A 14410-nucleotide genomic window follows, 5' to 3' on the forward strand; every position below is an offset into this window, starting at 1 on the left:
GCGATCATGCGGGTACGCAAACCACAAATTTAACATCCAAGAAAAGCAATGAATAAATCGCAGGACTTATCTCGCAACAATGAAAGTATCTGCAATGTTATATCAGAATTTATATCGATATGATTTATAATTAACACGCAATATTTTTGTTTTCACTTATTTAACGAGAATCATACTTTATGCAATGCATGTTACTAATTTAACATGAAATGATATGACATGGCAATATGACCTAAATTATGTGATATAAATAAAATATAAGCATGAAGTTTATCCTAAAGAATGAAATTGATTTATTCTAAGACAAAAAAAAATTGGTATTTTCCATGAAATTCGAAATTAGAAAAATGCAAAAAAATATCTATGTAGGTTAAGATATCATCTAATTTGTATTAGGAATTAGATGAAGCCAAATCCTAATTTAAACTAGAACATTATCTTAACCAAGTAATCCTAAAATGCAATCTATCTAGGAGAAATTGTCTAAACCTATAATTAATTAGAAAATACAATTAAACATGCAATATTACCCTAATATGCAATGTCGTGCAAATAATGCCATAATTCTAGTTTCTTTTTCTTCTTCTTTTTATGAAATTCGAAATTAAAATTGCCAAATAATTAAACGTGCAATTCAAAAAGCTAACATGCATTTTTTTTTAGATTTTTATTTTTTCAAACAAAAATTCGAAATAAAACTCATATTCTAAATATGCAAAATAACCATAATACGAAGAATATTCTAAAACGAACCTAATTCAAATATTTTTTGGATTGCAAATCGACTTAAACCACACGACAACAAATTAGAGCAAGATAAGATTGATATTCAAAAATTGACGAATTATATCTCGCACAAAAAATCGGATTAGTCAATTTTAAATAAACTGTGAATCAAATTGAGTGTAAGATCAGATTGATGATTTTTCAAGTGATTGCGAATCGGATTTCGGGCTCGAAAATCAGACTTGTTAATCCCTAATTTAAGAGGTTACTCTAATTCAAGAATATTTCAAGTAAAGAAACAAAAAACAAAATAAAAAATAAAAATAAAAAACACTACCTAATTTTGAATTTTCCAAAATCCAACTTAATCAACGCCGCTCCACACGGACCGGCGTGGTTCGGCAAAGGCTGCTATGGTGGTAGGTCGCCAAGGGCTCCGGTGAGGGTGATGGGCACGGTCGCCGGAGCTCCGGTGAGGACCGGCGGCGGGCGGAGATACGGACGGGAACAGCGACGCGGAGCGGAGCAGCAGCGGCACTCGGGCGGAGCAGCAGTGACGCTCGGGCGGAGGACTCGGGCAGCAGGGCCGGCAGAGCAGAGGCGGAGGCTCGGCGTCCGGTTAGGGACCTGCTGGCGTCGCTTGGTTGCTGGGTCGAAGAGGGTTCGAGCGGCGTGTAGGGGCGACGGCGGGGCGGCGAAGGGACAGCAGCAACGAACGGAGCAGGAGCAGCGTCGGGTCGTCGGAGCAGAGGCGGAGGCGCGCGATGCAGGGGCGTCACGGGCAGAAGCGCTGCAGGGGGCGTCGGGCAGAAACGCTGCAGGAACGTCGGGCGCTGGGCTGAGCAGAGGCGGACCACCGGCGAAGGCTGAGGCGGCGTTGGGTCGCGCGGCGGTGGCGATGGTGGCAGGGCTGACGGAGGCGAGTCGCGGCAGGAGCAGCGTCTGGAGTCGAGCAGGGGTGTCGCGGGTCAGCAGCAGCGACCGGCGAGGGAACGGTGGCTTCGCGGGGGACGAGCAGCCGAGGGCGTGGCTGGTGCAGGCGCGGTGGGCTTCGGCTCGGTTGCAGCGAGCGTCGGCGAGCGAGATCGGCGCGGCTGCAGCAGACGTCGGCGAGGCGGACGGAGCTGCGCTCGCGGCTGTGGAGTTGCAGGGGACGGGCTGCAGGCGTCGCGGACGGGCGTGCGATGGCGCGGGTGCTCGGGCGGAGGCAAGGTTGTCGCAGGCGGAGACGGGGCGGAGCTTCGGACGGGCGGCAACGCCGTGCGGCAGCCGGCGTAGCAGAGGCTTCGAGCGACTGGGGGCAGAGCGCAGCGACGGAGAAGATGAACAGCAACTCCTATAATTTTATTTTTTTTTCTTTTTTCCTTTCTGCTGCACAAGTCCCTATCACGTCTCTTCTCACTGCTGTCTCTCTCTCTCTCCAGGTCTTTCCTTTTTCCCCAAAAAGAAGACCAACGAAAGCTTTTCTTTTCTTTTTGAGTTTCTTTTTCTTTTTCCCCAAGAACGAAGAGAAGCCCTTTTGAACGAATTTTTTCTCCTTTTGTGTTGAATTTTGAGCTCACAACCGAGAAAAACCCTGAAAAATAGAACCCGGCCGTATATTCAATGTGTGGTCTCCCTCTCTTCTGTGGTGTAGCATCCTATTTATAGGCGAATGGATTAGGGTTTTAAATCAATATTCACAAAGATTTTTTTTTTCCGAACATAATCTTTGTTTTCGATACGATTCAAGATTGCAATTTTCTCAAATTTCAAATCCTGTAAAGATAAGCTCGTAATATTTTTTGTCACACTTGTCCTATCCGAAGATATTGAAAAAAATCTCCAACATATTCGGAAAATTTCAAATCTCTATTTTTCATGAGATAATTTTCAATCATTAAAAAACGGGTTTTGGCCAATTTGCTCGCTTCGTGGGCTTAATCCAGCCATTTTGTCAATTAAAAGCTTAGAACCACCAATTCAAACCCATTCGTCACTGCTCAATGCAAATGCAATAATAATAAATAAACGTATCTAAAATTATATGCTATGTAATTAATTTATTTTTTTGTAGGGGTTAAAATTAATCCCTAATTTTTTAATGTGGTAAATAAATAACTAGATCGCCAAAATTTAGGTATCAACAGGTTCGAAATAATAAAATAGTCCTTGATGAAGCATTGTGACTCTACAAGGACGCAAAAAGTAGAGATGATATTTGATACACAGTTTTTGGTTTGCAGGGGCGCTGAAACTTGGATTGCTTCACAACCTAATTCAATTTTTTGTAATTAGTTGCCCTTCTACAGCCCTATGAGTTGATGGCAACTCTATCATCTCAAAAGAAAAAGGAAGAGAGGAAAGAATAAAATACAGAAAGTGTCAAGTCAATACAAAGATAACACGTGAATTGTGGAAATCGCGTTTCGTTTGACGCGTTGGTTTAGTGTCTTGCTTTGCTTTTTAAATGCCGTAGTCCAAAGAATATGGCAATGACAAGCTAAGCAACATTGACACGCGACACCACCGCCCGCGGTGGCCGCGCTGGATAAGAGCTTAGTACCTACCAGGCGACCCCAGGTTATGGGGAGGAGTTTGAAACCCAGCGTGCGCCGGGTATTTCAATGTACAGCTGCGTGATTCACTTGTGGCTGGGCTAGCGGTGGGGGCCCAATTCACCCCAGGGTTTACTCCGCCGCGAAGCGGCGTGCGGGGGTTCCCTGGGTTAACAAAAAAAAAAAAAAAAACATTGACACGTGACACGACACGACACGTCGACGCATTATTTCTCAAAAATAGAAAATTTTGACACGTTGGGACACGTTGTACATTAAATGAATATTTTTATTTTTAATTAATTTGATTCAAATTTATAAATAATTAATTAATTAAAAAAAGAGCCTACAATGAATTTATACTAATAATATTAATAAATTAACAAAATTTATTGATGAAGCTAATGACTAACAATAAATTAGAATCAACTTATTTAAATAAATCCATGATCTTCTACAATGGCCAAAATTTATCATCATTCAACATTTAATACTTTTATTTTTCAAAATTACTTTTAATTTCATTTAATTATTTTTTTGATTAAATAAAAAGTCCCCTCAGGGGTCCACCCCAACCCCCACTTCATTTTTTCCCTCATCTCTTTACCCTGCCCCTAAATTTTTTTCACTTTTCTTTCTCTCCCCACCTCGTGACACCCCGAATTTTTTTCACTTTTCTTTCCCTTACCCATCTTCTGACAGGCTATCACTTACCCCTCCCTCCAACATGCCAAGTCCCTTTTTTTATCCTTTTAGTTTCCTTCTCAAAACCCTAGCAGCACCCTCCTTCTCCTCCTCCTCGCCACATGACCCCTTCCTCTCCTCTTCCTCTCGATCTTTGCTTACTCTCAATCCTCATCACAATCATTCACTGCCTTGCCTCCAGCCCTTCCTCCCTCGCAGCTGCAGCCTCGTCACTGATCCATCGCAGCATCACAGAGTGGCGACCCTTGCCTTAGTCTTTGCTCTTTTTTTTTCTTTTTTTTTCACTTTTCTTTCCCTCCCCCACCTCGTGACACCCCCAAATTTTGTTCACTTTTCTTTCCCTCCCCCACCTACTGACACCCCTAAATTTTTTTTCACTTTTCTTTCCCTTACCCATCTCCTGACAGGCTATCACTTACCCCTCCCTCCAACATGCCAAGTCTCTTTTTCTTTTCTTTTTTCACTTTTCTTTCCCTCCCCTACCTCGTGACACCCCCAATTTTTTTTTTCACTTTTCTTTCCCTCCCCACCTCTTGACACCATGAATTTTTTTTTCACTTTTCTTTCCCTTACCCATCTCCTGACAGGCTATCACTTACTCCTCCCTCCAACATGCCAAGTCCCTTTTTTTATCCTTTTAGTTTCCTTCTCAAAACCCTAGTAGCACCCTCCTTCTCCTCCTCCTCGCCACATGACCCCCTTCCTCTCCTCTTCCTCTTGATCTTTGCTTACTCTCAATCCTCATCACAATCATTCACTGCCTTGCCTCCAGCCCTTCCTCCCTCGCAGCTGCAGCCTCGTCACTGATCCATCGCAGCATCACAGAGTGGTGACCCTTGCCTTAGTGTTTGCTCTTTTTTTTTCTTTTTCACTTTTCTTTCCCTCCCCCACCTCGTGACACCCCCAAATTTTGTTCACTTTTCTTTCCCTCCCCCACCTCCTGACACCCCTAAATTTTTTTTCACTTTTCTTTCCCTTACCCATCTCCTGACAGGCTATCACTTACCCCTCCCTCCAACATGCCAAGTCTCTTTTCTTCTTTTTTTTCACTTTTCTTTCCCTCCCCTACCTCGTGACACCCCCAATTTTTTTTCACTTTTCTTTCCCTCCCCCACCTCTTGACACCATGAATTTTTTTTCACTTTTCTTTCCCTTACCCATCTCCTGACAGGCTATCACTTACTCCTCCCTCCAACATGCCAAGTCCCTTTTTTTATCCTTTTAGTTTCCTTCTCAAAACTCTAGCAGTGCCCTCCTTCTCCTCCTCCTCGCCGCATGACCCCCTTCCTCTCCTCTTCCTCTTGATCTCTGCTTGCTCTGTATCCTCATCATAATCATTCACTACCTCGCCTCCAGCCTTTCCTCCCTCGCAGCTGCAACCTCATCGTTGATCCATCATAGCATCACAGAGTGGCGGCCCTCGCCTCAGTCTCTGCTCTTTCTCTTACCGTCTCTCGCCGTCGTTGGCTCACCAGCCTCGTCTTTGCTCCCTCGCCCTCGCCTCCACCCTCCATCGTCTTTCGAACACGCGTGTTGGAACGCGACTAGAAAAGTTGACCACATGTCGAAAAATCCGACACGTGATCAACGCATGTTGAACACGACACAAAAGCACGTGTAACGTGTCCATGCTTCATAAATGACAAGTGACTAGAGCTGCAACATGATGAGCATAATCTGCAACATGTCCTTAGTTGTACTGATTGTTATAGCTTTCTCCTACTACAATTCAATTCTTGCAACACCAGCAGCTTCTAAACAATCAGAGGCAAGTGCGCTTCTCTATAGCGGGTGGTGGTCTCCCTCCGTCACCGACAACACTACCTTACCTCATTGCGCATGGCCCGGGGTATTGTGCGACGCCTCTGGGAGCGTCAACGGGATTCGCTTGCCACATGGGTACCAAATAGGAGGTAATTTCAGCAACATGAACTTATCTCTACTTCCGAGACTCACCTCTCTTAATCTCTCTTCTAACGGACTAGCTGGCAAAATCCCCCTTCAAATATGTACTCTGTCGAGGCTAACTTACCTTGACTTGTCCTTCAATTCTCTCATTGGCAAGTTGCCTCCATGTGTCCAAAATCTCACTAGGCTTCAAGATCTTAGGATCAGTTATAATCACATCAATGGCTCTATCCCTCCTGAGTTGGGAAATTTGGAGAGATTGACCAACTTGGATCTCAAGGACAATTCTCTCACTGGTCCCATTCCATCCTCTATAGGGAATTTGACAAGCTTGACTTATCTCTATTTGCAACAAAACAAACTTAGTGGATCTATTCCTCTAGAAATAGGGAATTTAACAAGCTTAACTGATCTCTATTTGCAAAAAAACCAACTTAGCGGATCTATTCCCCTTCAAATGTGTACTCTGTCGAGGCTAACTCACCTTGACTTGTCCTTCAATTCTCTCACTGGCGAGTTGCCTCCATGTATCCAAAACCTCACTAGGCTTCAAGTTCTTAGGATCAGTTATAATCACATCAATGGCTCTATCCCTCCTAAGTTGGGAAATTTGGAGAGATTGACCAACTTGGATCTCAAGAACAATTCTCTCACTGGTCCCATTCCGTCCTCTATAGGGAATTTGACAAGCTTGGCTTATCTCTATTTGCAACGAAACAAACTTAGTGGATCTATTCCTCTGGAAATAGGGAATTTGACAAGCTTGACTGATCTCTATTTGCAAAAAAACCAACTCAGTGGATCTATTCCCCTTCAAATGTGTACTCTATCGAGGCTAACTCACCTTGACTTGTCCTTCAATTCTCTCACTAGCGAGTTGCCTCCATGTATCCAAAACCTCACTAGGCTTCAAGTTCTTAGGATCAGTTATAATCACATCAATGGCTCTATCCCTCCTGAGTTGGGAAATTTGGAGAGATTGACCAACTTGGATCTCAAGAACAATTCTCTCACTGGTCCCATTCCGTCCTCTATAGGGAATTTGACAAGCTTGGCTTATCTCTATTTGCAACGAAACAAACTTAGTGGATCTATTCCTCTGAAATAGGGAATTTGACAAGCTTAATTGATCTCTATTTGCAAAAAAACCAACTTAGTGGATCTATTCCCCTTCAAATGTGTACTCTGTCGAGGCTAACTCACCTTGACTTGTCCTTCAATTCTCTCACTGGCGAGTTGCCTCCATGTATCCAAAACCTCACTAGGCTTCAAGTTCTTAGGATCGCTTATAATCACATCAATGGCTCTATCCCTCCCGAGTTGGGAAATTTGGAGAGATTGACCAACTTGGATCTCAAGGACAATTCTCTCACCGGTCCCTTTCCATCCTCTATAGGAATTTGACAAGCTTGACTTATCTCTATTTGCAACAAAACAAACTTAGTGGATCTATTCCTCTGGAAATAGGGAATTTGACAAGCTTAATTGATCTCTATTTGCAAAAAAACCAACTCAGTGGATCTATTCCCCTTCAAATGTGTACTCTGTCGAGGCTAACTCACCTTGACTTGTCCTTCAATTCTCTCACCGGCGAGTTGCCTCCATGTATCCAAAACCTCACTAGGCTTCAAGTTCTTAGGATCGGTTTTAATCACATCAATGGCTCTATCCCTCTTGAGTTGGGAAATTTGGAGAGATTGACCAACTTGGATCTCGAGGACAATTTGCTTAATGGTGTAGTCCCTTCGACTATTGGTCGCTTGCACAATTTACGATCCCTTAGATTTAACTCAAACAATTTAAGTGGCTTTATCCCTCTTGAACTAGGGAACCTCGCAAAATGAATGTTGTTAATTTAGGTTTCAACAACTTCACTGGTCCCATTCCGTCTTCTATAGGGAATTTGACGAGCTTGAATTATCTCAATTTGCGAAGAAACCAACTCGGTGGATCTATTCCTCCAAAAATAGGGAATTTGACGAGCTTGAATTATCTCAATTTGCGAGGAAACCAACTTGGTGGATCTATTCCTCCGGAAATAGGGAATTTGACGAGCTTGACTCGTCTCAATTTGCGAGGAAATCAACTCGGTGGATATATTCCTTCAAAAATAGGGAATTTGACAGGCTTGGCTTATCTTGATTTGCGAGGAAACCAACTCAATGGATCTATTCCTCCAGAAATAGGGAATTTGACAAGCTTGACTTATCTCTATTTGCAAGAAAACAAACTCAGTGGATGTATTCCGTCGCAAATAGGCAATTTGAAGAGCTTGATTGCGCTGAATTTACATGAAAATAGAATTGATTGTGCCATCCCATCGAAAATAGGAGATTTAAGGGATCTCCGACAGCTAGATTTGAGCTCGAACAACTTGGTCGGGGAAATCCCCTTTCAACTTGGGAAACTGAGCTACTTAAACTATCTCGATCTTCACAACAATTCTCTTTCTGGCTCCATTCCAAATAATCTCAAGGCTGTCTTTCCTGATACTGCTTTTCTTGGCAACAAAGATCTGAACCAGTTTCATGAAACCCAAGCCCCCAAAAGAAGGTCTAGCGTAATTCATTATATGACGGTGTTCATTCCACTAGCTGGGATTTCCTGTATAGTGGTTGGATCTTGCTTTCTATTTCGATGTGCAACAAAAACAGAGCAACCGGAGACTACAGAGAAAAATGGAAATTTCTTGTCAATATGGAATTATGACGGGAGGATTGCTTATGAAGACATAATTGATGCAACAGAGGATTTCGATCTCAAATATTGCATCGGGACTGGTGGTTATGGTAGCGTTTATAGAGCACGATTGCCCAATGGAAAAGTTGTGGCATTGAAGAAACTTCACCGTCTTGAAGCAGAGGACCCATCCTTCGACAAGAGCTTTCGAAATGAAGTGAAACACTTGACAGAAATAAGGCATAGAAGCATAATCAAGCTCCATGGTTTCTGCTTACACAGGCGATGCATGTTCTTAGTTTACGAATACATGGAAAATGGGAGTCTATTATGTGCTTTGAGAGATGATATTGAAGCCGTGGAATTGGATTGGTCCAAAAGAGTCAATCTCATCCAGGATATAGCATATGCTTTGTCTTACATGCACCATGATTGCGTTCGGGCAATTGTTCATCGAGACATATCTAGCAATAACATCTTACTCAACAGTAAAATGCAGGCTTTTGTATCAGATTTTGGCACCGCGAGACTTCTAGGTCATGATTCCTCATCTAACTTCACTGCAAATATCGCTGGCACCTATGGATACATTGCACCAGGTGAGCAACACTTTATGCTTCACATATATATATTTTTTTACCCTAAAAGTTACTAATAGAGGTACAAGTCAAATAAACGACATTGTAGAAGTTTCACTATCCATGCACATCAGTGACTTGTAGATTGTTATTGTAGTGGCCAACAATAGCTAAGGATTTGTTGTGCCACGATTGGCAAAATGTCCTCTTGGAACCACCTTGTTCGCCGTGGCTCTGACTCCTGTATTTGTTTTATTCATGTCTATATATTTGAATATTTTTGGAAAATGAATAATTATTTTGTATGGTACTGTTGTTATTATCATTAGGTTACTTATTTTTGTCTCAAACTATAATTTTTATGTTGCATCTAAGTAAAAGCATGTCGGAATAGTCAGATTTTTAGATTTTGTATTACATCTATATTGGTATTACTAAATCATTCATTTCTATTAAACGTTTTATTGTGGAAATAAAATTAACAGTTTTCAAAGAAAAATTGGTGGGGCAAATGGAGTGGGGTGGGGTGCCGCACATAGTTATGTGGGGCACGATAGAGAGGGAAAAGTTGCCCCTTGCGGGGCAGCGACGGGGCAGGGCGGTTAAGGGTGTAGTCATCCGGTCCAAAGCTTCAACTGCTAAAATTTTGTATGCCTTTCGTATTTTTTTTTTTTCAGAGCTTGCATATTCTTTGGTTGCCAATGAGAAATGCGACGTATATAGTTTTGGAGTGACAGCAATGGAAACAATGATGGGTGAGCATCCAAGAGATATTATATCTATCTTGTTGACATCCTCTGGAGAAGATATCATGCTGCATAAAATTGTAGACCAGCGGTTGCCTTTTCCAAGAGAGAACTCTGTTGCAAGAAGTATTGTTTTGGTAGTTTCTCTAGCGCTTGCTTGCTTGAGTGCTAATCCAAAGTCTCGACCAACTATGAAGCAAGTCTCCGAAGCTTTTCTAGCTCGAAAGTCAACATTGGCAAAGCCCTTCCATGAGATCTCATTGGCTCAGCTTCGATATGTTAATAGATCACGGTTGGAAGGTGAATCAACAGAGCTTCATCAGGACAGAGCGAGGAGTAAGGGTCATTAAGTGCTTGTCTAGTAAAGAGATAATTGATAATGAAGCTGCAATTTGGTGAAAGTGATTGAGCATATAAAATTGTATGGCTTCTGCAAATTAGTAAGTCTTGTTAAACTCTTTTCCATTCTATGCTGTAAGAGTGAGATGCAGTTTATTTATGACACAACAAAAAACCACGATTACTTTTGAGACGGACCATGTTTATTGGTCCAACAACCAATAGCCGACCGAAGACCTGGTGCTCTGAATGTAGCTTCCTTAAAACATGTCAATTTCCTAAAAAGGCAATCTTGAAATGTTTTCTTCTCTTATGGGTGCTTCCTTCAGTCGATTGCCTTTATACCATGTCGTTGTTGATGATCGTGCTGCCTGTTTTAGTATGGAGTTTCCAATACCACGTGGCAGTAACGTTACAAACTAAGCTACGAACTAGGCTCACGAGAATGTGGTTTTAGTCTACACTAGAGGCAAGCTTATTGCGGGCATGATGGGTTGTAAAAGAGATGATTTCACTTGTCAAATGAGCCGTTTTTGTTGAAATTAGGAGATTCTTGTGAATGGTGTGATTTACTGTAGGATCTGGAAATGCTAATGAATCATATGAAATCTATTTGAGGTTCTAAGCGAAATTAAGCATGAAGAGAGCTTTCTGTTTGACGAGACGTGCATGCACATGGATGAACCCATACGGCATTAATTTTTTAGAGCTTTGCATTAAGGATTGCGACACTAACAGCTCATAATTTCTTTGCAACTGCCAATCCATCTACAATCAATAGTTAGATATGTGCAAGAGATAAATTTGCCGGACTCTTTTATGATGGTCACTCGATTTGTGATGCTTTTATCCAGTTGAACTGCTAGAGACACGCTTGTAGTTGGGATGCTCAAACTATGCCTGTTCTTGTTGCTTTTCCTTACAATTGGGAAACTCTATCTAATTCAATAAGCAATTAAGGTTGCATAAGCGTGCACTTTTGTAGGTTGACGAATTTCCTGCTCTAAGAGTCATGAAAGAAGATGATCTATGTGCTCATCTATAGAATTAATATAAACGGAAAAATTATCAAAAAAATCCTAAATCTATTGCATTTTTTCAAATCGCCCTAAACTTTTTTTTTTTTTGCCCATTTAATCATAAACATTTTGCAATTGTATCAATTTAGTCCATTCAGTCAATTTTGGCCTACTGGCGCTGACGTGGCAATTTTTTAATAATATTTTAAAATTTTTATAATTTTTTAATTAGGAAGAAAAGGAAAAAAGAAAAAGACAAAATTAATAAAAATTCGGGAAAAAAATTAAAAATATAAATATTTAAAAATTGCCATGTCAGTGTTAGTTGGTGTTCATGTCAGGGCCGGCCGACCAAAATTGGCCGAATACACTGAATTGGCACAATTGCATAAAGTTTAAAATTGAATAGGAAAAAAAAAGTTTAGGCCTAATTTGGAAAAATTGCAATAGGTTTATGATTTTTTTGGTAATTTTTCCTAATATAAACTACGATGCCATGAAGGTGACCACTAAGAATTTTCCTAAGAAACGGTGCTAGACAAGGGCATAACCTTAAGAAAGTGACAGAAAAATTTAAAAGTTCACGTTTAGGCCCACATCGCAAGTTTCAATTGAGCCTAATTGAAGCGCAACTTTCACCATGGATGTTTATAGCATTGTGGTTGGACATACATTAGATGTTACCTTGACTCATACGACTTGTATTGATTTTCGGCCTTGTAAACTCTATATTTGCACCGCTGACGGCCTCATAGACACCTTCATATTTTGTGGATAACTGTGATCTTTGCCTCAACCGTATTTATTTTTCACTTTGACTAGTTACTAGACGTTGTCACTTTCTTGGCAGGACTATGGTACGTATGGCAATAATATCTTGCTTGCCATTGTCTATTATGACGCACCCCCTTCTAGGCTGTGTAAGTTGTATTTTGAAAGTAAATCATTGTACAGGATGACAACCGAATGCCGTTTTTTATCTTGTCTTTTCGGTTCCTTCGCCATATGATTATGGTTTTGCTAACAATGTCTCTACAGATAAAGAGACCTGATAGAGAGAGAGACGATCTCTACCTTCAACAAATTAACTGGCTCGCCTAGGAAGCGATTCTACGGAGCACGAGCTCACAGCAATCCACAAAAGCGATTCGCACTTTCCTGTTCCGCTCTCCCCTAGTCAATTTGATTATTCTCTTCATTACCCTCCGTTGTTCCCTGCTCCATCTGATGATGATAAATCCCTAAAGGATTCAATTTGCTGACATTGGCTGTGGCTTCGGAGGGCAACTAGTTGCTCTTTCAACCCTATTTCCCGACAAACTCACGATCGAGGAATGTGAATTAAAGACAAGGTGACCGAATATGTGAATGAGCGCATTTCTGCATTGAGGACAATCAATCCCCGTCAAAAAAAAATAATAATATCTCAGTAGTATAGACCAACTCTATGAAGCACCTTCTTAACTATTTTGAGAAAGGCCAACTGACAAAGACGTTCTTCCCATTTCCGGATCCTCATTTTAAAGAGAAAAATCACTGCCGCAGTGTGATTAGCCCTCACTTGTTAGATGAGTATGCATATACTCTGGCTGTTGGGGGCATAATTTACACCATCACAGACGTTGAAGAACTTGGTGAATGGATGAAGGGCTATTTGGAAAACCAATCCATGTTTGAGGCACTGACGGAGGAAGAACTCGTGAACGATCCAGTGGTGAAGCTATTGACCAGGGCAACCGAGGAAGGCCAGAAGGTTGCTAGGAATAGTGGGCAGACATTTAACTTGCATTGGTTGCAAAGCTTTGATAAGGTATCTATTGCATTTAAGTTCTCATGCTGCAATTTCTTGGGTTCTTGTATTCTTCATTTCAGATCTCATTGAAATCTAGGTTTCTTTTGCCCTTTGGTTTCAAATCTCACGGTTTAGTTAAACATGGTAGGCTTTGTCCTTAAGTTATTTTTCCTTGTTTAAACGGTCCTCTGGTTCATCTGCAAAATAGCATGTCGAAGATAGTGTCACATCTAGGGCTATTCTGTGAATGATGGACTAGAGTTATACATTAGAAAATGGAATGACTGGAAAGTTATAATCAGCTTATCTCCTGCTAGACTACCAATAACATCTGTGAGATCTTGAATTTAGTTTGATTAATTAAGTACTTGATAAATGAAAAGCTAGATTTCGTTCAAAACTTACTTTTCATATTTGGACTATTATTCCTCGATAAACTTGAGGAAAGCAGAATGATCTGGCTGCTCCTTCAAGCTTTAACATCACCATGTGATGCTGAGACAGCCGTAACCACTCAAGATTGACATATAGTTTGATGTTATGCACAGAGTAATCTGTCTCATCTTTCTTGAATTGCCCATTGAATGAGGAAGTTTGGTAATGTTCCTCCAATTTTGCAGCATAATGTGCAAGTTATAGTATTCGTTCACTTCATTTGGCATACTTTATCTTTCATGCCCAACCAATGAGTTGCACTGGCAAGAAATTTTTGAGCTTCGTGTTACATTTTGGCACGTGAAACTGGCAGAGTTCTTTCTGTCGGGCTTTTATACGAATAGAAAGTCAATTTGCACTGTCTACAAACTTGTGTGCCAACCCGGAGTTATATTGCTCCTGTCCGCCATACCAGCAATACAAATGGAACTCTCTGTTCACACTGCAAGCGAAGGGAAGCTGAATCGTATTGTAAAACGGTATCTCAAGATAAGCGTCTCTGCTGATGTTATATTTTCTTCCTGCACCTTAGTCGGATATATAGCACACTGGTAAATTTGGTTACTTGCATAAAATGGTTGCAGTCTCCGAGCCCAATGAGATTTCTGGAAAGTTTTGGGCAGAGTGCCGAGAATGCCAGGGTTCGCTTCATTAGGATATACTTTGCACAAGGTTCTACTTTGTTTCCTCACGGTACTTTTTAAGATAGCTCGTTTGTTATTCACATAATTGATATCATAACCTTTGCAGTCGGGATTGTCCCATATTTTACCGGAGAAAGAAAGCATAGAAACACGCGGCTGAAGTTCACCGGCAATTATTTAGATGGAACTTCTAAAATATCGACAGGCTTTGTGGTCTTCTTGTTGAGCTTATTACATGGCTGTAAATACATTGGATTTTTTTTTATTTAGGAAGTTTTTTTATTCTGATTTGATTTTGTTTG

The 14410-nt window shown here is 41.2% G+C and overlaps 3 protein-coding genes and 1 pseudogene across 3 annotated transcripts; all 4 read left to right on the plus strand.

The window, feature by feature from the left end:
* Positions 1-1174: 1174 nt before the first annotated feature.
* LOC120288259 lies at positions 1175-2960 on the plus strand. Its single transcript, XM_039301910.1, has 2 exons — positions 1175-1933; positions 2952-2960. Exons 1-2 carry the CDS (start codon positions 1175-1177, stop codon positions 2958-2960), a joined length of 768 nt encoding a protein of 255 aa, XP_039157844.1.
* Positions 2961-5109: 2149 nt separating this feature from the next.
* LOC120288260 (probable leucine-rich repeat receptor-like protein kinase At1g35710) lies at positions 5110-6984 on the plus strand. Its single transcript, XM_039301911.1, has one exon. The coding sequence runs from the start codon at positions 5632-5634 to the stop codon at positions 6982-6984; it is 1353 nt and encodes a 450-aa protein (XP_039157845.1). The 5' UTR covers positions 5110-5631.
* A 277-nt stretch (positions 6985-7261) lies between these two features.
* LOC104420139 (MDIS1-interacting receptor like kinase 2-like) lies at positions 7262-10409 on the plus strand. The gene is made up of 2 exons (XM_039301703.1): positions 7262-9154; positions 9811-10409. Exons 1-2 carry the CDS (start codon positions 7717-7719, stop codon positions 10227-10229), a joined length of 1857 nt encoding a protein of 618 aa, XP_039157637.1. The 5' UTR covers positions 7262-7716; the 3' UTR covers positions 10230-10409.
* Positions 10410-11733: 1324 nt separating this feature from the next.
* Positions 11734-13212, plus strand: LOC120288261 (annotated as a pseudogene).
* Positions 13213-14410: the final 1198 nt, after the last annotated feature.

This window comes from Eucalyptus grandis, chromosome 9, assembly GCF_016545825.1.
Source record: "Eucalyptus grandis isolate ANBG69807.140 chromosome 9, ASM1654582v1, whole genome shotgun sequence".
In the NCBI taxonomy this organism is placed as follows: domain Eukaryota; kingdom Viridiplantae; phylum Streptophyta; class Magnoliopsida; order Myrtales; family Myrtaceae; genus Eucalyptus; species Eucalyptus grandis.

Bases quoted from the DNA above. Each gene is read 5' to 3' on its own strand.
- LOC104420139 (XM_039301703.1), top strand. From the start codon at position 7,717: ATGAATGTTGTTAATTTAGGTTTCAACAACTTCACTGGTCCCATTCCG. The intron at 9,155-9,810 runs GTGAGCAACACT...TTTTTTTTTCAG, and splicing joins CTATGGATACATTGCACCAG to AGCTTGCATATTCTTTGGTT.
- LOC120288259 (XM_039301910.1), top strand. From the start codon at position 1,175: ATGGGCACGGTCGCCGGAGCTCCGGTGAGGACCGGCGGCGGGCGGAGA.
- LOC120288260 (XM_039301911.1), top strand. From the start codon at position 5,632: ATGATGAGCATAATCTGCAACATGTCCTTAGTTGTACTGATTGTTATA.